The following is a 22,008-nucleotide window of genomic DNA, read 5'->3' as shown; positions in this document are numbered from 1 at the left end:
CGTAGCGTGACATGGTGGTGGGAATGACAATGGTGTATCACAAAGGATTAGTTTGTGAAAACATGAGATGTAGGGTTTAATGCATGACTTTTGAAAAGAAAATATTAGCAAAATGTCTTTGAATGATAGGACAAGGATGTCAGAAGGTGCTCAAGATTTAATAATAGTGCGTCAGAGTTACTGGAATTGCTTCGACCGAGGAGAGTGAAATGAGATTAAGAGAAACAAGATTTACCTCTAATGAGATTACTTAAAATTTGAATGAAGATATGATTTTCAAGTGTCCACTTGTCAACAGTAAAGTAAAGTCTTAGCTCAAAGAAACGAGGAATTTTCATTTCAAAGTCGTCAACATTATCTTAATTTGGTTTAAGGTTAACTCTAATAACAAGTCCCCCTCACTCTCTGGAATATTTTTGATGGATCCCTGCAGTTCTTTAATTCATAGTTCCATTTGCTTATATTTTATCCATTTTAATTTTTTTTTTCATATTTTCCTTTTTCCACGATTTGAGTTTTAATTGCTATTTCTGCGTTTTAAGGGCAGCCACATATTTCAAAGTTAGCATGAATTGTTTGGGCTAATTTTTTCGAGAGCTAAAAAGTTAATCTGGGAGGTATTAAAATAATTTTTTGTTCAAGGGGGAGTGAAGTTTAGCATTCAGTCAAAGACACACGGTAATTTCATTAAAGTCATCAAAAACATCATAAAGTGGCTTAAATCTACTTCTAACAAAATTATGTGAAATATGAAGAGAAAATATTATTTAAATGTGCATATGTCAGCTTGAACGTAGAGTCTTTGCTCAATGAAACAAGGGATTTTCAATAAAAGCCCTCAAAAATATCTTAAGGTAATTTTAGTTTACCTCTAATAACAAGCCTCCCGTCTGAATTTAGTTTGTAAGATCCCCATCTTTTTTTTAATTCATGATTTTTTTTTGCTTATATTATATCCTTAATAAGATTTTTTCATGTTTTCTCTTTTCCACTTTCTTATTTGGAATTGCTTTTTCTGTGTTTTATGGGCCAGCAACATATTGTATGGTGGCCTCAATTGCTAACAGTAATGAGAAGGAGCGCTAAATGGGAATTTTTCAATTAGTATTTATGATAGATTCTACTTTAAACGAATATTTTTGCACGAAAAAGCCAAAAAAAAAAAATCATTTGTGTGAAAAAGACTATATTAGGTAAAAAATGCGTTAAGAGCAATCCTCAATATTACCTGACAGCTTCCTCTAAAGAATTACTCATCAAGCAGGAGTCCTTCAAATTTAAACAAATTACAGTACTCGATTTTCTATCCTGATTATCAGGTATCGCAATCATATGGGAGCATAAATTTCATTTGACTAGTGGACTCTTAAAATGTCCTGCTTGTTGTAAGTTAAAACTTGGTTTTTTATTCTAATATCTTTTTATTTTGGGTTTAATTTATTCAATATGGTGATTTTTTATAGATTCGGGTCTGGGAGATTATTTGACTCGTTCTTGCTCATTTTTGTTTAATTTAACTCTTTGTATTTCTCTCAAAAATGCTTAAATAATTAATTTCTGTTCGTTTTTATTAACATAGTCTAAAAAGTGAATTAATACTCTATTCAATTTTTTACGTCAAACACTTAGCGGTAAAAATTTGTATATAATGAATAGTAAGGCTCAATAGTAATCGGAAATTTGATAAACACATTAACCAGAAACTCTCAATCCCGATAATATTCGATACACCATAAAATTTAATGTATATTCCTGTTCAAAGAAGATAAAATTTATCAAGTTTAATTTTACGCATCAACCATCAAAAGTTAGATGGCAAATATTTCCCGTTAAAATTTAGCCAGTTTTGTAAAAGAGAGGAAAACTCCCATAAGAAATCAATTGATCCTAATAAAACCATCAGATCTCAGAATATCCGAAAACCCTGCTCTATAGCTATCAAGCTCCTATGTACAAAATGTGGAATTTTTGTATTTTTTCAAAAGAAAGATCACGACAGCTTCTTTATTTATTTGGTTTTTGTACATCTTTTGTATTTTCCAAGGCTATTGTATCAAGCCCGTCATCCTAAAAGATGGAAACAAAGTTCATTTGATTGTAAATCAAAAGTTCTAGTGCTGTTTTTAAGTGTCAAATAAATTGCACAGCATATAACCCCCTTTCTTCTAAGTGTCGTTATCCCAAAGTCATTTGATTAAAATTTTAGAATTTTGTTTTCAACCAAGTCAAAGGATCTAATATCTATACCTCTCAGTATTTTTTAACCCCCCACAATCCCCAAGGAAAATGTTTAAGATAATTTTTCAAGAGGAGGGAATTGATCCTTAGGATTATTTGTAAGACGATAAGAAATAAAATTAAATGTATATGAAAATAAACAGAATTTTCTAGAGGGAATTTTCAAGGTAAATTTTCAGAGAGTACAAAATGTTCCAGGAATAATTTCAAAAGGAGAAGAAGAATTTAAGCTTTTCTTGTCTTTTCTTGGGAACTTTTCTTGGGAAAATTATTCATCCAAAACGAATTTTTAAGAGAGAGAGAGAGAATATCTTCACCTTAAGTGAATATCTGAGCATGAATTGAGATTAAAAAATTGTCGTGAAACTCGAGTTTTTTTGTGATACTGATTACCAATGGATTTTTCTCTGCGTGAAACTTGTACATTGATTTTGTCCTCGTGAAACAGAATTTGTTCTGTTTTGTAATGAAAAAATTCAATTCCAAGTTTCAAGAAGTAAAAAATGAGGGTTAAAAAAGATTCACTAACAGAAATCAGCACGGAGCAAGTTCCATGAACAGAATCTGCACGCAATAAGGTCCATGACCAAAATCAGTGTCACGAGGAGAAAAAATCAAAGTAAAAGTTTCACAAAGAGATTAATCAAATTGAAACAAGTTTAACTAAAGCAAATCAGCCCACAACAAGTTCCACGAGCAAAATTCAGCAAGCAAAAAGTTCACACACACAAACACACCCAACCTCATACACAAACACATATACACACACATAAGCACACTTACACGCATACACACAAAAACAAAGACACACAAACTCATAGAAAAACTGACACACACACACAAACACAAAAACGCAAATTCATACTTACGCACACACAAACACACATTCCAAGCGCACAAACATAGACACACGAAGACACAAAGACACAATAAACCACAAAAAGTAAAAAAAATAGGCACACAAAGAATCAGGCAAACAGGCATGGGAATAGACAAAAACACACAGAGGAAAAGACAAAAACACGTACACAAATGCATAAACACACAAATGCAACTATACAAAGTGAGTTATACTGGCAAACACAAAGTCAGACACAAAGCATGGGGCTAGAGATATAAACACACAAAGGGAAAAAGTCACACACAAACAAACATCAAGACGCACGAACACACAACCAGATGAAGTAAAAAACAGGCAAACACACAGGCCGACATAGAGGAATTTCTTGGATACAAAAACTTACAAAAGGAAAGACAAAAAAAACACACACAAACACACACACATTTACAAACACAACCATACAATTTAATACACACATGAATGCATACAGAGTCAGACATACAGGCACGGGGAGAGGGACAAAATGCAAAATTACCTTTTTATTTGTGCGCGGAAGTTGGTTTTTCATGGTGAGAATGATATTGACTTATGCAGTTTTTTTCGCTCTATTTTGGAGTACCAGAATCACTCCTGTTGAAGCCGTCGCTGTGCCAAAAAATGACTTAATAAAGTTGCGTTTCCATTCTACCTTTTTGGCGCCATCTATCTTGACTACGCTAACTGCATTGCACTTACTGCGAGAAGTCACAGGTGGCGCATCGTCCACCAATGGAAACAATCCGACAGGAAAGAAACTTGGATGTCGGGCAGGGAAAAATGAAAGGAGAAGGCGTACGGGGTGTGCTATTTCGGTACTAGTGACAAGCCGTGACTATTGTTCTTCGCCAAAACAAGTGTTTGAGCGAAACCTGGTGAAAATCAAGATATCCAGAGCACCTAAAATACCGAATCTGAAGAGATTTGACGAAACTCCCGTGTGCCCCTTCTAGGATAGCCCGCCCGTTCTTAAGCCCGAACGTCCTTTAGCTAAAAGTAAGTTGCCAAATATACTTGTGTGTAACGCTAGATCTTTGAACAACAAAACTGATGCACTTGAAGTTATTGCCAGGCAGAACAACGCCTCAATAATAATAATAAGCGAATGTTGGGACACTTCTGACGAATCGGCGCGCATCAAAGGTTACGCAAGCTACTTTAATACGCGTCACGATCGTGGCTTGAATCGTCGAGGAGGAGGCGTTGGACTTTATGTTCGTAATGACCTATCCTCAAGGCTGTTAAGTGAGCCTTTTGACTCCGACCACGAAATATTATGGACCGAATGCAAACCTGCACGTTTATCAAAAAGATTGAACACATTCAGTTTTGATTGAACACATTCAGTTTTTCGTAGACAAAATGCGCCGCAAGCATGTCTCTCCTGGCTTTGTTATTGCCGGAGACTTCTATCAAACTAATAGGCAATGGTTTTCAAATATTTTAGATTTGCGACAAGCCGTTACAATACCTACCCATCAAAGTGGCAGCATACTGGACTTGATTTTTACAAACTTGACAGACTTTTATTACGCACCGAGATCCCTAGGACCCCTTCTGAATTCTGATCACTTTATCATCTTCTGGGAAGCCAGTTTGGCAATTCCGAAGCCAAAACGAGTCAAGTATACGGTGCGACCACTTACTGAGGACTCGATATCTACATTTTGTCGCTGGATCGGTAATTATCAGTTTGAGGACATTTGCTCTGAACAGGATATTAATATTAAAGTCAATAAGCTGAATACTCTGCTTCAGAAGCAATTTCAGACTTGTTTTCCCGTAAAAGTCATTACTGTGAGTGACACTGATAAACCTTGGATAACCAATGATCTAAAGAATTTAATAAAAACCCGTTGTCGCCTTCATATCGCTGGTGATACGGTAGCTTCAGCCAAGTTGCGTAATCATATTGTTAAACTAAACAAGCGTGCCAAGAGGCAGTATGTGAGGGATAAAATTACTCCCTTACTGACAATAGACCCCAACAAATGGCATTCCTCAGTAAAAAGACTTACCGGTAAGACAACACTCAGAGATCTAAGGCTCCTCAAAGAGGACGGTACCTTAACCTCAGCTAATGAAGTCAATTCTTTTTTTGCTGACATTTGTACCTCATTTCCATCAATCACCAAATCAGAAATTGATACTATCATTGCTGGTGCAGAGATTGAGGACGTATGTGTGGTCTCTGAATTCACTGTTTATAAGGAACTCCTAAGACTGAAAGCAAACTGTGCGTCCTACCCAGGTGAGCTTCCAGTAAAGCTGTTACGTGAATTCGCCATTTTTCTTGCTAAGCCACTCTCTTCTATAATCAACCAATGTTTCCTTCAGCAAGTATTCCCTAGTGCTTGGAAAAGAGCATATGTCTGCGTTATTCCAAAAGTAAGGTGTCCAAAATCTTGTGATCAACTCCGGCCTATATCAATAACTCCGAACCTTTCTAAAGTTGCAGAAACGTTTATTTACCGCAAACTTATGTCACAGGTCTCTGCACATCTAGACCCGTATCAGTATGGATGCTTAAGAGGCAGCAGCACAACTGTTTATTTAGTACGGATGTACCATCTCATTGTTGAGTGGCTCGACCGAGGAAGTGCTATAGTCGACCTTCTCCTCGTAGACTACCGAAAGGCTTTTGATCTTATTCGCCATTCCGTTGCTATCACAAATCTACGCACCATGGGTGCGCAAAAACATATTCTCCTTTTAGTGATCAATTTTTTACAAGCCCGCTATCAGTGCGTTTACAGTCTTTTCCCAGGAGATACCGACTCCGAATGGGTCGAGCTTACATGCGGAGCCCCACAAGGTACTAAGCTCGCTAGTCTACTGTTTTTGGCAGTGATAAATTTCATCCTTTCCGGATATGAAGAAATATTTAAGTATGTAGACGACTTGTCAGTCCTACTGAAGTACATTGTTGAGAAGTCTGAGGCTGTCCCCCAATTCTGTAACGAAATAATCAAAAACTTCAAAGATGAATGTACTGCGAACAGCCTCCAAATCAACGAAGGAAAGACTAAAATCCTTCGCTTTAATCCCCTGAAGAGAGACTTTGTGTGCCCTCCTCCTCCTTATCCTAGTGAATCTTCGGCAGTAGTGCTTGGTGTCAAGTTTAGCATCGACTGCTCTTTCAGCCTCCATGTCGATACAATTATCAAAAAGGCAAATAGTGCAATGCGGACACTTATACTAATGCGTCGATTTGTTTTTTCAGTGACACAACTAAGGATAGCCTATCTTACTTATATTCGACCAATTTTAGAGTATGCATGTCCCGTATGGGGCCCACAAGTCAATAACACTATTTACCTAAGTGACCAGCTTGAGTCAATACAAAAAAGAGCAGTCAAAGTAATATTGTGCGATGCTTTTATCGAATATAAGTTAGCATTATCCACTTTACAAATTCCCTCTCTTCAAGAGCGTCGTCTCAGTTTGATTCTTGAATTTGGCCAATATCTTCTCAGAAGTGATAAATACAGATCGATACTACCACCAGTTTTAGTGAAACATCGAAGTACTAGGTTGAAGAAATTTGACAGATTAGCAGCACCTCCTTCACGCACAAATCGTTTTTCCAACTCATTCATTCCTTTCTTTGTATCAAAGTATAACAATTGTTGATTTTAAACTATTTGTCTTCTGATTTTTTTTTTGTCGTTTGATTTAATCCTTTTTTCTTTTTTGTAAGCACAAGCGCCATTTAGTTTTATGACTACGAGAGATTGTGCAAATAAAACCTATTCTATTCTATTCTATTCTAAGAACGGGGAAAGAGAAAAAAACACGCAGAGCAAATAAAACACACACATACAGAACCCCACAAATTCAGACAGGAGCCACAAACAGAGTCAGAGCCATCGACACGGAGAGAGAAGCAAAAACAGACATAAGGAAAAACACACATACAAACACAAAAAGTCAGACACACAGGCTCGTATAGTTAAATAGATAAGTAGGGGGAGATATAACCACCCATAAGGAAAAACACACACGAATAAACACACACACAATGAAACAACGTCTACCACAAAGGCTTACAAAGGCTACCACAAAGGCTTAAATTCGCTTACAGTCAGACAAAAAGATACGGGGAGAAAAACAAACACACAGGGGGTAAAACACAAACACAACCAAATAAAGTCAGACACATAGGCAAACACAGTCAGAAACACGGGCCCAGTAATAGAGAGAGAAAACACACAAAGGGAAAAAGCTTCACTCACAAACACAAACACACTTAAAGACAACCACACAAAGTCACACACAGATGAAAATAGAGTCAGACACAAAGGCATGGAAAGAGAGACAAAAACACCAATTTGGAAGAATTCAGAAACGGACAAACACACACACAAAACCACATACAGTCGGACACAATGGCATACACGCAAACACGATTAAACACATAGGCACGGAGAAGGGGACAAAAACATACAAGTGAAAACATACACAAATACAAAAACTCACGCAAATACAAACACACACAACCACACATTGTGAAACACAAAGGCACATAAAGATTCAGACAAACAGGCTCGAAGGGATAGAAAAAACACACTGAGGGAAAACCCACACACACACACGCACATACAAACATAAACACACACACATACACACACAAACGAAGAAACACACACACAAACTCACACAGACACACACACACAAACACAAGCAGACATAGACACACAGACAAACACACACACGCTCGCATATTAAAATAAACAGGAACACACAAAGTCAGAAAAATAGGCACGAGGAAAGAGACAAAAACACACAGAGAGAAAATTGACTTACACACAGAAACACCAAAAAACACAGCCAAACAAAGACAGCGATACTAGCAAAACGCAAATAGAGTCAGACAAATAGGCAAGGGGGGAGTCGAAAGCACAAAAAAGAAAAAATCAAACCCAAAACCAAACAGAGTCAGACACACATGCACACACACAAGCACGGGGAAAGGGACAAAAACACTCATGGGAAAAAAAACACACACATATAGATCCACGCAAATTCAGACACAAGGCACACCCAGAGTCGGAGACACAGACACGGAGAAAGAAGCAAAAACAGACAGAAGGAAAAACAAAAACATACAAACACAAAAAGTCATACATAATGACACGTACAACTAGACAAAACACACAGAGGAAAACACAAACAGACACAAAAAGTCAGACACGCAGGCACACATACAAGTAGACAAACAGGCATTGAGAGAGAGACAAGACCACACAAAGATAAAAACACATACATACTCACACACAAAACCGCACAAAGTCAGACACAAAGGCACAAACATAGAGTGAGACATACAGGTACGAGGGAAAAGACAAAGCAAACAGAAGTAAAAAGACACACAAAAACACAAATTCAGACACATAGGCACACACAGTCAGATACACAGGCACAGTGAGAGAGAAAAAAATACAAGAAGGGAAAAACCTACACACGCAAACAAAGACACACACACACAGCAACACAGAGTCAGATACACATAAGAATACAGTCAGACACAAAAGCATAGAGAGAGGCAAAACACAAATGGGCAAAAACAAGCAAACGCAAACACACACACAAACGAGCGCATAGCCACACAAAGTCAAAGATATAGGCACTCACTCAGTCAACAAACAGCTACAGAGGTAGAGACATAACAAAAAAAGTGCAATAGATACACATACAAACACACCAAAACACACACACCAAAACCCACACACACGCACACTCACAAAAAGTCATACACACAGGCATGGAGATACACAAACACAAAGAAAGAAAAAGCATTCACATACACACAAACAAAATTAAACAAAGTCAAATATACAAAAGACATGGAGAAAGAAAAAATACCTAAAGGGAAAAACACACGCATAAACACAAACACCCAGACACGCAAATACACAGCCACGCAAAGTAAGACATACATACAAACACAGAGTCAAACAAAAAGGCATGTGGAGGGACAAAAACACATAGAGGGAAACACACAGAGACACACAGACAAAACCACACAAAGTTGGACACACTAGCGTGCATGCTAACGCAGTAAATCACTTAGGCACGGGGAGAGAGAGAGACAAAAACGTAGAAGGGAAAACATAAAACACACACATACACAACAAACACACACACACAAACACACAAAATAATTCAAAGTAAATTACACGGGCACATAAACAGTCAGATAATTAGGTACGAAGGGAAGGACAAAAGCAGACAGAAGGAAAACTCACAAACACACACAAATACACACACAGCTAAACACAGACAAACACACTGCCGCAGATATACAGTCGGACAAACAGAAACGGGGGGAAATAAAAGCACACAAAAGGAAAAACACACATAACAAAACTGAACCCCACTAAGTCAGACGCACCCACAGTCAAAATCACAAGCACGGGGAGAGAGAGAGATAAAAACGCTCTCTGTATATCTCTTACTGTTTATCTCTCTGTGTAACTCTCTCCTTGTCTGTCTTTGTTTGTTTGACTGTTTGTTTGCGTGTTTGTATGTTTTTTTCTCTCTATCTAAATGTACCTATTTGTCCTTATGTATTCTCTTTGTATTTTTTAATTTTTCTCCCCCCCCCCCTCTCTCGTTGCCATCTTCCAGTATTGATTCCCCTTTTGTATAACACCATCAAAATTAGAAAGTCCTATAAACAAAAACAGATAAAACAGATAAAAACTCTCTCTGTATATCTCTTACTGTTTATCTCTCTGTGTAACTCTCTCCTTGTCTGTCGCTGTTTGTTTGACTGTTTGTTTGCGTGTTTGTATGTGTTTTCTCTCTATCTAAATGTACCTATTTGTCCTTGTGTATTCTCTTTGTGTTTTTCTATTTCCCCCCCCCCCCCTCTCTCTCACTCTCTTCCCCTTTCTTACATCTCTGTTTGTACCTCTCTCTGTTAAGCAAACCACCACACAGACAAATAGGCATAAAAAGAGAAAAAAAACACATTCAAACACACAGAGTCAGACACCCGAACAAACAGACAGATACAGAGTCTTTTTGTATAACTTTCTCTGTGTATGTCTCTCTGTGTATCTCTTCTCATAGAGTGTGTGACCAAGAGAGAGATGTACAGAGAGAGATACCCAGGGAGAGATACACTGACAGATATACACAGAGAGAGATACACAAGGAAATTGATACAAAGAGTTTGTGTTTGTGTGTATGTGTGTGTCTTTGAGTGTGTGTTCGTATTTGTGTGTATGCAAGAATGTGTGTTTGTGTATTTATGTATCTTTATCTGTTTATATCTCTATGTTTATCTCTCTCTCTTTGTATCTTTCTTACATATATCTCTCCAATGAAAACACTTAGTTTTGATTAGGATACTGGAGTGTCCCTGGCTATGATATTGTGTCTGTCTTATGTTTTGTGTCTGACTCTGTGTACTTGTATGCGCTTTGTCTCTCTTTCTCTCTCTGTAAATCTCCCCCAGGCAACGTAGGTCTAGTTTTTCATCTGTTAGGTCTGGGAAAAAAGGTGTGAGGGGCAAGTTGCCTTCTGATATCTTTTGACTCTGAAAAAGAGACCTAGCACTTTGAATTTTCAATTAATCTCCCCCAGGCAACGTAGGTCTAGTTTTTCATCTGTTAGGTCTGGGAAAAATGGTGTGAGGGGCAAGTTGCCTTCTGATATCTTTTGACTCTTAAAAAGAGACCTAGAACTTTGAATTTTCAATCAAGTGAGGCTTATTTGAAGTGTTTGCGACCATCCCTTCCATAAGAACCAAATAAAACCTTAGGTCATAACTTACAATGCAAGTTTCCATTCCCTGAGGGGTGTCTTGACACTGTGTTTTTGTTATCTGACCTTCAAACCGTTTTTAAAAGCATTTACTGAAGCATTTGGGGGAAAACGAAGTGATGGGGGAGTTGGTCACCCTCCGATTACGTTTCACTCTTGAAAAGGCATCGAAACCTCCGATTCACCCCTAAATTAGCCCCTGCAAAGTGAATCCGAACACTTTTTCCACATGAAGAGCCTCTTGCAAAAATAAAATGAATAATAATACGTTAGAGCCTCACTGTCATTAGAAAGAAGCATTGCTATAGCTTTGTCTCTGATTGATTAAAGGGAGAACTTTGCACACACCAAAAGGATAATCGGCGAAAGTTCCTATGCATAGTTGAACTTCCAATCAATGAAAAGAAATAAAGATATACTTTCGTAAATCCATATATTGAAAAAAAAATCTAACTAATCTGGATGTCTGAGGAAAAAACTGGGTGATATTCTCGATATTCTTTCAACCCTGCCTGTTCCAAAAATTACAAAGCTTATTTGTGGCGTCATTATTGTGTCAATCAAAAATAAAACATCTGTGAAGCAAAGTCAACTTTCTATCTATAAATATCGAAGGTAATTCAGAAGCAAAAGGAAGAAACCAAAGGAGACTAACACAGAATATGTTTAGAGATTATGGTTTCTCTGTGTAATACAGTTAGAGTTATAGAATTATACAATATTAGAAGACCTGGGCTAGATAATAGATAGCCTTACAGACGAAGTGGAGAATGAGTTATTGTTTCAAGAAAAGAATTATTCTATTGCTAGGAAAAAGCTCAAAACAATTGAAGATCTGGCTGAGTTTCTTGATAGGTGAACTAAACAAGAAACTAAGTTGGAACATGGACGTATCTCCTTATTCCCCAGCTGTATCTCCGTTATGAGAAGTTCCTCTTAGGTATCTCTCTATGGAAGAGCAATCAACGAATTTTGTTTAGTTTTGGTACTGCGCAACCATTTGAAGTCATTCGCTTTATGAATACGCTTGAGCGTGAAAATCGTTTACTGAGTGCTTTTTTTGTGAGTGTAAGTATGTTTACAATGAATGTATCTTTTCCCCCCTTTTTTGTCATTACTTCATGTTAGCACCATGTGTGTCTTTTGCAAAGTAAAATAATAATAATAAAGAGCTTCAAATAGTTAGACACAATTCAACAAAAGTAAAAACTACATTTCAGCACAAGCAAAGGGAGTTGTATCATTACAATTGTGACACTAGAGAGTATTTTGCCATTAATGGTCTAAATAAGAATGATCAAAATGTGTTAAACGATTATTGAAGCTAGGTCTCCTAATAAGAAAAATATTAAAGAATTTGTGAAATCATACAAAATATTAAAGACAAGTGAATGGAAAACTTTTGAGAATGGTAATTGCCTCAAGATGTGACAAAACAAATCGTACTTGAATGAGTAATAAACAAGAGATTAACCATAGAGTTGGTGTTGTATGAAAATATGTATCCAAGCTCGTTAGCAAGGATTAGAATAGATGTTTCAATGAATGATAAAACAACACCAAGAAACACAGTAAAAGCAGGCCTAGTTCATTTTCTATCATTGAGTTTTCTTGTAGGACGTTATTTTGAATTTAAAGAAGATCTATTATCCCTAAAAGTCATTGATATGACGGTGGTTGGAGCTTGCAATTCCGAAAGATATTTTGGGAGAATTGAATGGCATGATAAACCCTCTATAAGGGAGGATTGAATACCAGCTTTGATAGCGTAAGGACAAAGGTTAGAATTTCATAAAAGAAAAGAGAAGGAAGTAGATGTAGCCAGACCAACTTGCGTAAAAATTGGAACGATTGAATTTCCGGCCACAAATAAAAGTGTTTATGAAAAAAATAATTTTTTTTGTAAGTCGTTTGAGAAAAATAACAAGCCTGAAGATAGAAATAACAAAGTTTTCGCACTCAATGAGTCGAAAAAGACTGGAAAAAAATTTATTGTGCTCACTTTCATATGAAAACCTTGAGAAATTTTAATTCGATGTGAGAAAGTTTAATGTTGGCAATCAAATCCCATTCAATAGTGATTTATTCAATTCTTATATAAGAAAAGAAAGCGATAAGAAGGACAGATAGAAAATATGCCAAACAAAAATAGAATTTAAGAATTCAACTGCAATTTAGTCAATTATTTTTAAACTAAAGCAAAAGTAAATAAAACTAAGAGGAAAAAAAAATCCAAAAATAAACTACTGCAAATATATTCAGTCTAAAAAAGAGGATGTATGAGTCCAAAACGAATATTAAGATCAGTTATTTTTTATAGCGTAAAATCTGAATTAAAGCCTGGGGAAGTAAGTGTAAGTAGCAAAAAGGATTCATAAATTTAATAGAACTTTCATTAATCTAAGATCGCAAACCATCCGGCATAATATGTTAACACAATATATCCATACAACCAGCGTAAACTAGATTATGCAAACTAATGGTTAAATCTAGTATATTCTTATAAGTATTATTATGTTTTTTTTAGACCGGGAACAAAAGTGTTTTGTAAAGGATTTGAAAATTTTTTATTTTAATATTCAACATCACTCTTTTTTACCATATGGAAGATTTTATTTTCTTATACTACTTGAAAATAAATGAATTTGACAAAAAGTATCAAACCAAAACTTCTACTTGGACTCATTCGAATGAATTATTTTAGTTTTAATTGAATAGGAGTTGTACGAAATATGCTTCAAATGACAGTGAGAGTGGACAGTCAATTACAGTCAAGGGTGTGGGAACAGTCCAGTACCTTTACATACTTGTAATATTAAACTGCTCTACTGATGCACAAGCGGCGATAAACTTAATAAGAGCTTAAAACTGGTTACACATAATTGTGTCGGCACTAACTCATATATGGCCTAAAATTGATGTTGAAAATAAGAATATTTTCAAATGGTAAAAGGAAAATGAGTACCAAGCAAAATCAATCTTGCAAAAATATTTTGCTTTATCTTACAGCCAAGGTTTTATTTTCAGATGAATCTTATATATAAACAAATGAATGAATGTATTTTGCTCAATTTTAGTAAAACGCTTTTACATGTAAATTTGTTGCTAAAGAAATCTCAAGTTGATAAATGTAAACACAAAACAGTATATTTCGTGACCTCCAATTTTTTTTTTTTTGCTGCAATCAGCATGATTCCACTCTTCAACTGCAACGCTAACAAATTCTTGCTTGTATAGAAGCCAGTAAAGATCATAGTATTTCTCTAAGGTAAGACCTGCGAAGTTGTGAATTTCAAGAAGAATTTGACACACATTATTTAAATTACCACTTCGAATCATATCAGGAATTGCTTCATGCTCACTACCTTCAACATCAATTTTTAGGATATGTATTGTGCTATGAGTATGATTGTTTTGCTTGAGAAGACTGGAGAACGTTGCCATCTTCCAATATTGATGCCCCTTTTGTATAACACCGTCAAAATTAGAAAGTCCTATAAACAAAAAAAATTTAGTATAATAGAACATGCGTGGACTTTACACAAATCCTTTTCCCATTTATTAAATTCAAGAAATCAATATCCTATGAAAATAAAATTCTCATTTTTATTAAGAATAAAATGTTATAGAACGAATTTAATTGAGATTAATATTGAGGTGCAAGCACTTTCCTTATTCCAATACGTCCAACACTCTTTTGTCTTTTCCATCCAACGGGATTTAGAAATTTGAAAGACTATTCGGTAAACTTTAACCATACCGAACTAGGACCTTCTGCCTTTTTTTGCCACATACACATATCATCACAGGTAGCACTATGAAAGTTATTTAATTACCAAGCTAAGTTAGCCAGAAACATGTGATTAAGCACCTAGTCCAAACACCTTGATTTAAAAGTTCACTATTACACTTTCGGGAAAGATCGTATTTCCTTTACTTCCTCTACTTTAACCTCTTCTCAAACAACTGGGGAAAATCTGATTTCATTTTGGCCTAAGATTGGGGGTGAAACATAAAAATCCTTGGCCATCAGTCAAAATTTATTTATAACACTTGCATTTGGCGTTATAAAAAACTTTCTATATAAACCTCAAAATTAACGTGACTTTTTTCGGTATGGCATATTGCTTAAGTTACTCTATACAATCAGTATCTACTCAAATTTAATTTCAATTCAATAATTTTAATTCAATTTTCAAACTTACTTGGTTGCTTTAACTTGCTGAGCCGAAAATTTCAGCTGCAAAATAAAATGTGTGCAATGATATTCCTACTTTTTGCTTCATTATATCTGTAGGATTATTGATAAAACCGTATCGGCAAGAGAAACTGTTCAATTAATTGGTTTTCCTATCACTGAATATCAACTGATCGCTTCCTTTGTTTGAGCTCAAAGTGTATTTTTCTTCGTCGATAGGATTATCTAGTGAGTTGAATTCATGTTTTTGGCCAATTGTTATTGTTTATCCGCAAAACTTGATATGCACTATAGATATGAAAATAAATATAATAGTTTGTATCTAGTCTTGTGGAGACGTTTAAGGTTATCATGTTAAAGCTTTAACAGAATTATAAGCAAGACGTCGAACTAAATATAAAAATCCACAAGTATCAATTTCGTTAAAGTGGTGGATTTAAAAATTTTAAGCTCTTAAATGATGTTCAGTGGGATATGTGAGTAATTAAAATAGAGATTTTGTATCAAAGCTTTCCAAACGGGGTACCTGTGAAATCTCGATACTGAAAATAATAAAAAAATGTCGATGCAATTAGCCTAAGCTTTCAGAAAATATTCACAGGATGTTGGACTGAAATAAAAAGCCTTATGTTTGTCTAAATCTTACAAAATCTTATCTGAGAGGCAGCAATAATAGCTAATAGAGAAAAGGGAAAAATTTCAGGGTATCTTGAATTAAATCTAAAGTCACAAGGCTTTGACAGGTTAGCTAATCAAGCATTGAAAAGACATTAAAGTTCCTGGCCATCAGAACTTAAGGTAAACTCCCATCATAAATAGGTTTTGTGTTCTACCTGGTTCACACTCTAGTCGCATCTGTTAATAAAACATCCAAGATCCATGAATGGCATTCGTTTTACCATGATTTTTACTTCAAACTTGCATTACAGGAGCGGAAATTTAAATTTGCAGGAAATTAGTTTGACATGACTGTATCAACATTAGTTTGTTCCCGGTTATTGTCTGCTAATTCTCCACTTTTTGTTTTTATCCTGATAAGCTGGTAGAATATAAAAACGATACCCCTCCCTCGCTAGGAAATGATGAAATTAAGCTGAAATCCTTGATTCTCCACCTCCCTTGTGTAAAAAAAGATTCAGTAGCATCCACTACAAAAATTTTTTGGGACGCCTACGTATGTATAGACATAGGGGCAGGTACATGGAGTGTCTACCCCAGAAGGACTAGTATGCTCATTCTTCCGAAGCACCAAATTCTTTCTCGCGAAAATTCATGGAAACCATAAATATTCAGGCATATCTGTACTCTCCGGTAGGTGGGAAGGGAAAAATTACCAAGTCTATTTGATTCTCCTATCAGAAACTCTTCACCTCTTTTCAGCTGATTGGTTCTATGAACTGGAAGAAAATGATAATGATTCCTCATGCCCTAGCATCTTATTTTATGCATACATTTTATGTATAAATAAAATGTCTGTATTTATTTATGTGTAATGTAAAATGAATGTTTGTATTGTAATGTATGTATTACATAAAACGTATGTATTTATTATGGATGTATTTATGTGTACATTACTTCTGCCAGTATCGTCGTACAGGCTAATAAACGATGTTCCATGCTTGTATCTACCTTAATTTCTAAAATGAATGTCTTAAATCGTCACTCTGGCTAGTCAATCATAGAGTATTATGCTTTGAAGTCGAACATTGCTGGACTCAAAACACTACGAACAAAATAGTTTATCTGTAATGTAGTCTTAGGTATCTTTGATTTTATCAACAAGTGTGACTGTAATGTGGGTTAAGCATGAAATGTAGCATATATAATTAATTTTCATAATTGTTCGATTTGTCTCGTCTGCAGAATCATTCAAAAAAATGCCAGATAAAATCATTTCACGTAAAAACCGTCACTAAAAAACTGATTTATAAATTTCTTACAAACCGTAAATTGTACAATTTTTTTCGTCATATTGTAAAAAGCTCAAAAAACCAATGGTCTTTGATAAGACAATTTAAGCTTCTCAGTGTATTTTTTGGAGAGATATAGAAAAAGAAACATGAGAGTGTATGTAGAGCGACTAAGAGGCATGACTTCACAAAAATATAGAAGGAAGGCGTTAAATTTTTCGATTGGAGTTGGAGAGTATCCCCCCGAAAAAGTATGTATGCATTTTACTACTTTGCTCCTCCTATCTTTTTTTTCTTTTTTTCTTTTTTGTGTGCTTTTGTATTGGTGATTTCTCTTTTCATGGTATATTCAGTAACTGAGGAGTTCTAAATAGATTTCTATTGAAGTTTTCAAGGTGTGTCGAGGTGACTTACTTACTATATTAAAAGAGACCTGGTGCAATGTTATCGGAAAAAGGAAACATCTTCATTATCTTATGAGCGATCAAGTTTTCCAAGTCAGATTGAAACCCTTGAAAAATGTAAAAGTAGTATGTCAAAATAAACTAAACAGTAATATGTGTATCTGGCTGTCAATGGGGTGTTGGTACAATTTGTGAATGATGACTAAGAGTATCAAGATAAGATATTCAAAATATCTCAAGTAGAATTACAAAATGATTCAGAAGAAATTGTCTGCTTTTTTGTTGTCAAAGGGCTGCATTTGCATTAAATTAGAAACCACTGGTTGTATTTTCTTCGAGGTTCCAATAATTTCCAGGGTCAGTCTAAGGAGTGAGGTTTTGGAAAAGAATAATCTCTCCTTATACGAAAATATTTCTACTGAGTTTGATTTATAATGCTAATCTTTATTTGAAGCTAAAAAACCCTGGGTTACAGTAAAATTTCTTTAGTTTTGAATAAAACAATATGATAACACTTCTCCTCAACTAAAAACATACCAAGAAAATTACTTCTCACTCAAAATCTCTTCCTTGGAATATTTTCCCTGGACACTTTCATCTTCACTTTAAGTTTCAATCATGAAATTGACTGTGAACGATCCTACATGGAAACTTCTTATCAGCTTACAATTAATTTAATATTTTTTCATTTTTTATTTTACTTTGAATTTATTCTATGATATACACCAGTAAAGGATTATTCTTCCAAAGGAACAAAATATATTTGAATTTTAAATTGACTTATTTCTGTGATATTCAATTAACCAATTGATCTGAATTTCTAAAGTAATTATTTCAGTAAAGTCATAATGTCAAAATTAAAAGGAGCAGAACCAAGAAAAGTGGGGTCCTGCCCCCTTGTCACTTCAAAAGATAAGATTATAATTTGCACTTTATAAAAAAAAATATATTTAACTATTCAAATTCTTTAATGTGATAGATGTTCTGCCTCCAAGTCCTGTATGTACGCTCATTGACATATTTTAGGAAAAAATTTAATTTTTAATTTCCAATTGCCTAATAGATGGCTAATTTCAAATGGCAAATAAAGGTAATAAACAATTTCAATTATTCTTTTCACATTGTTATTAACGACAGAGGTATCTTATGATGGATAGATGATAGACTGTATACCAACGAGTGAAATAATATAATTTTTATACATTTCTGAAAATGCCTTAGGCCAGCTTTGTCTTTATCCTAGACTTGCTGCTTTGGCTTTATTTTTTCCACATGACCAGGGCTCTCAACTTTTCATCAAAGTTCACCATCTTGATTTTAATTTTAGTTTAATTTGATTAGGATTCTTATGAATGAAACCATGTATGTCAACCTGCTAAACCAAATTATTTGTTTTCAGTAATCAATTCATATTATTAACAAGGCACTTTCATAATACTTTTAAAATTGGTTAAGGGAACAATATTAAAATATTAAGGTGTCTATTCAAAAATGTTAAAGCACTTCCATACATATTGCTCTCATCATATTAACAAAAAAAAAATCTCCCATATCTTTAGATCGTCTAACGACCAGAAAAAAATACACCTTAAGAAACAGCTAAAATCTTAAGACCATATGATGAGGGAATTAATTTAAATTTGAATTTTGACTTCCATTTACCATGTTTTGCTGACCAAGATTTTCACATAGAAACCGAAAAAGCTTTTCAAAGAAAATGAGGGTACCTTAGTCTTTATTAAGGTAAAAATTGTTCAACTCGTTAAAAACTAGAGGCTATGAAAATATTTCAATTAAAATCTCGAAGACAAAAGTGTTTTGAACAGAAACACAGCCATTTATGCAGGTACATTTTTGTTACTGTGTTTATTTTGATTTTCTAAGTGAAAGAAAATCAGATGATTTTGAAAAGATGAGCAAAAATTCCTTTACTGAAACAAAATATTGTAGAACACAAAACATAAACCAAAAAAATTCTTATACTTAGATTGTTCATCAATATTTTTCTATTTATTGTTTTGCAGCATGAAGGGTGTTAGCATAACTTAAACCCCAATTAATAACACACAATTATGAAGATATTCAGTAAATATGCTATACCTTCTTCTACTTAAAATCATTTCTTGCGATCTATTTGAATCCCGTTCAGTGAAACCTTTTTTATATTTTGTCCTATATGGGAAGTGAAAAGGGAAATTTTCGGGTGTTTTTTCAAAATTCTTCTGTGAAACTTGTCCAAGTCACCTCAATATGCTTCTTGTTACAGTCTTCGGAAAGTACATTATCAATTGCTGGGTATAAAATTTTCAAAATTTATCCTCAAATGTGAAAATCCATATAGTCCTGAAAAGTTCTTCTGAAATTTTCATCCCAACGTCTACCAATGTCACAATATAAACAAAATTCCATTCCTGAATTCTAGCTTTAGAGTCTAGAAAAACTAGGAAATGTTCTTCACTTTTGAACCCAATAACAGGATTACTCTATCCTCTAGTAGATCTAAGAAATCCTGTTCCTGGGGCCAGGATGAATAAGGTGCACTGTATCACCCTCAAGTGGATAAATTAGTAAATTTTGAAAAAATACTTCACAAAATACTGTGTTGGATAAACAAGACTCTCACACCTAGAATTTTTTAGCAATGTATAGCTGCTGTTTTTCACTTCGCAATTACAAATTTATCTTAGCTAGGATACAATCTATCTTACTTATTATCTTTAAAAGAATATTTTTTTACCTGCCAGGGAACTAAAATACTATATTGAGTAAATTTATTTTGAGCTGAGACCTTATCTATTTTTTTATAAATATAAGTGAATTTAATAATAGTTACTGTTTTCTGTATCATTTTTTTCTAACAGGGGAAGTACTAATATGCCTGACACCTCACAAATTTTATTAATAAACTGAACAATTGTAATTTTATTATGAATAACTTTCTAAGCCACTGAAGAAATAGAGACTTATTATTTATTCTAATTTTCACATCCCAAAAAATATATTCTGTAAATAAAATCTACATCAACTAACTTAGAATTTCCTACCCTTGTAGAAAAGTTTGTGAGTTGTCTAGTTAATTCAAGTTAAAAATGTATGAAGTAATCAGTCAGACTCTCAGTGCCGAATATATTTTAAATTTTAACATTCTCAGTTACAATATTTAGATTACTAGATTATTGCAAGTTATTTGGCTTCTTTTCAAGTTCACAAGAAGCACAAAAGCTACATGAGAAGTTGAAAGCGAGAATTCACTTGGGCTTGCAGTTGATTTCAATCTTTCTGTAATCCTGAGATCATTTTTATCAAGATATAGTTTTTCACATCTGGTGAGGCACTTTTATCTCGAAGAGTCGATATTTTGTCTAAGTAAAAGCATTTCGGATGAAACTCAACACTTGCTCACACCTAAAATATTATTTTAAAAGATTATTATTTTCATCTTATAGCAAGGATGAATCCTTAAAACCAAAAGAACAGACACAAAAAAAAATGAAAATCATGTCTAATTATCAATTAGCGAAAGCTCGATGGAATGCAATTTCACTTAACAGCCTGCAAGTTCTTCAAAAAGTATCATATCTTAAGGCATACCTAAAGTATAGTTGCGTCAACAGCTCTTGTTAGACCAAAACACAAAGGCTCCTCTTAAATCGAACTAAGATTCAAACCAAGCAAGGTATCTCTTTCAAAGACAGGCATGGAAGATAGAATTTATGAGAGAACAGAGAACCAAATCATCTCTCAAAGATGGAACAGCTCGAAACTTTTATGCATTGCCTGTGCTTGTGAGGGCGTTAATGGTTATGTAAATATTACAATTTTGTCATATATGCTAATAATATGCTGATCAGACAATATTAGAGTCTTTTCAGGTTTTTTTTTTCAATTTAATTTAGGTGTATTTACTAAAAATGCTTGGAAGATGGCATTTATAAATTAAACTGCTAAGATTACCTTGATTGTAAAAGAATATTTTGAGAGAATGACGATGAGAAGCTACACCCATTGATGGATCAAATGCAAAAACATCACATCCAAATTCTTCTGCTTTTTCTTCAAATTCCCATTCAAATCTAATGCCAAAAGAATAAACTAAGCAGCCTGTTTTTGGTGGTGCTACAGTTTCCGCGAAACAGACCGTATAGTTTCCATCTTTCTTGACCATTTTCTTAGTTAATCCTTGTTCAATAAAATTAGATACGCTATACATACCACCCCAAATCTCTTGTACTGGGCATAGATCTGAAAACAAATAATTAGTAATAGAAAAAAAAAATTAAAATAGGGCTACTTCCTACAGAACACCTACTAAAGCTGTCACAATTATTGTTATTACAGCTGTTATTAAATCTAGTTTTAAGACTTTAGCTACGGCTATATCCATCAAATTAGCCATAATTGATATCGAATCTCTTATAAGTACTAACGCAATTACTTCGTGTTCAACAAGGAGGTAAATCACCGTAGCACCAAATAACCTAAGGTCAATTCATCTCTCCACGATTCTCAGAAACTCCAATATGTTCAATAGCACAAACTTTCCTTCTAGTAAGAGGTTAAACCACCCCTTATTAAGTCATTGTATTTAAACAATTTTCTAACACAGAA

General features: G+C 34.5%; 2 protein-coding genes across 2 annotated transcripts in view; one reads left to right on the top strand and one right to left on the bottom strand.

The window, feature by feature from the left end:
• The first annotated feature begins 4,477 nt into the window (after positions 1–4,477).
• LOC136033428 (uncharacterized) lies at positions 4,478–12,639 on the top strand. The gene is made up of 2 exons (XM_065714178.1): positions 4,478–5,804; positions 12,506–12,639. The coding sequence occupies exons 1-2, from the start codon at positions 4,478–4,480 to the stop codon at positions 12,637–12,639; spliced, it is 1,461 nt and encodes a 486-aa protein (XP_065570250.1).
• Positions 12,640–13,922: 1,283 nt separating this feature from the next.
• The window catches only part of LOC136033670 (uncharacterized), a 30,036-nt gene continuing 21,950 nt past the window's right edge, over positions 13,923–22,008 (bottom strand). Inside the window, exons 3-4 of the mRNA XM_065714503.1 lie at positions 21,355–21,642; positions 13,923–14,382 (exon numbers count right to left, since the gene is read on the bottom strand). Coding sequence (XP_065570575.1) covers positions 13,994–14,382; positions 21,355–21,642 — 677 coding nt within the window. The 3' untranslated portion in view covers positions 13,923–13,993. The remainder of the gene's footprint in view (positions 14,383–21,354; positions 21,643–22,008) is intronic.

Source organism: Artemia franciscana, chromosome 12 (genome assembly GCF_032884065.1).
Source record: "Artemia franciscana chromosome 12, ASM3288406v1, whole genome shotgun sequence".
NCBI classification, from domain to species: Eukaryota; Metazoa; Arthropoda; class Branchiopoda; order Anostraca; family Artemiidae; genus Artemia; species Artemia franciscana.
The sequence above is the reverse complement of the archived record's forward strand: the minus strand, read 5'-3'. Positions and strand labels throughout refer to the sequence as shown.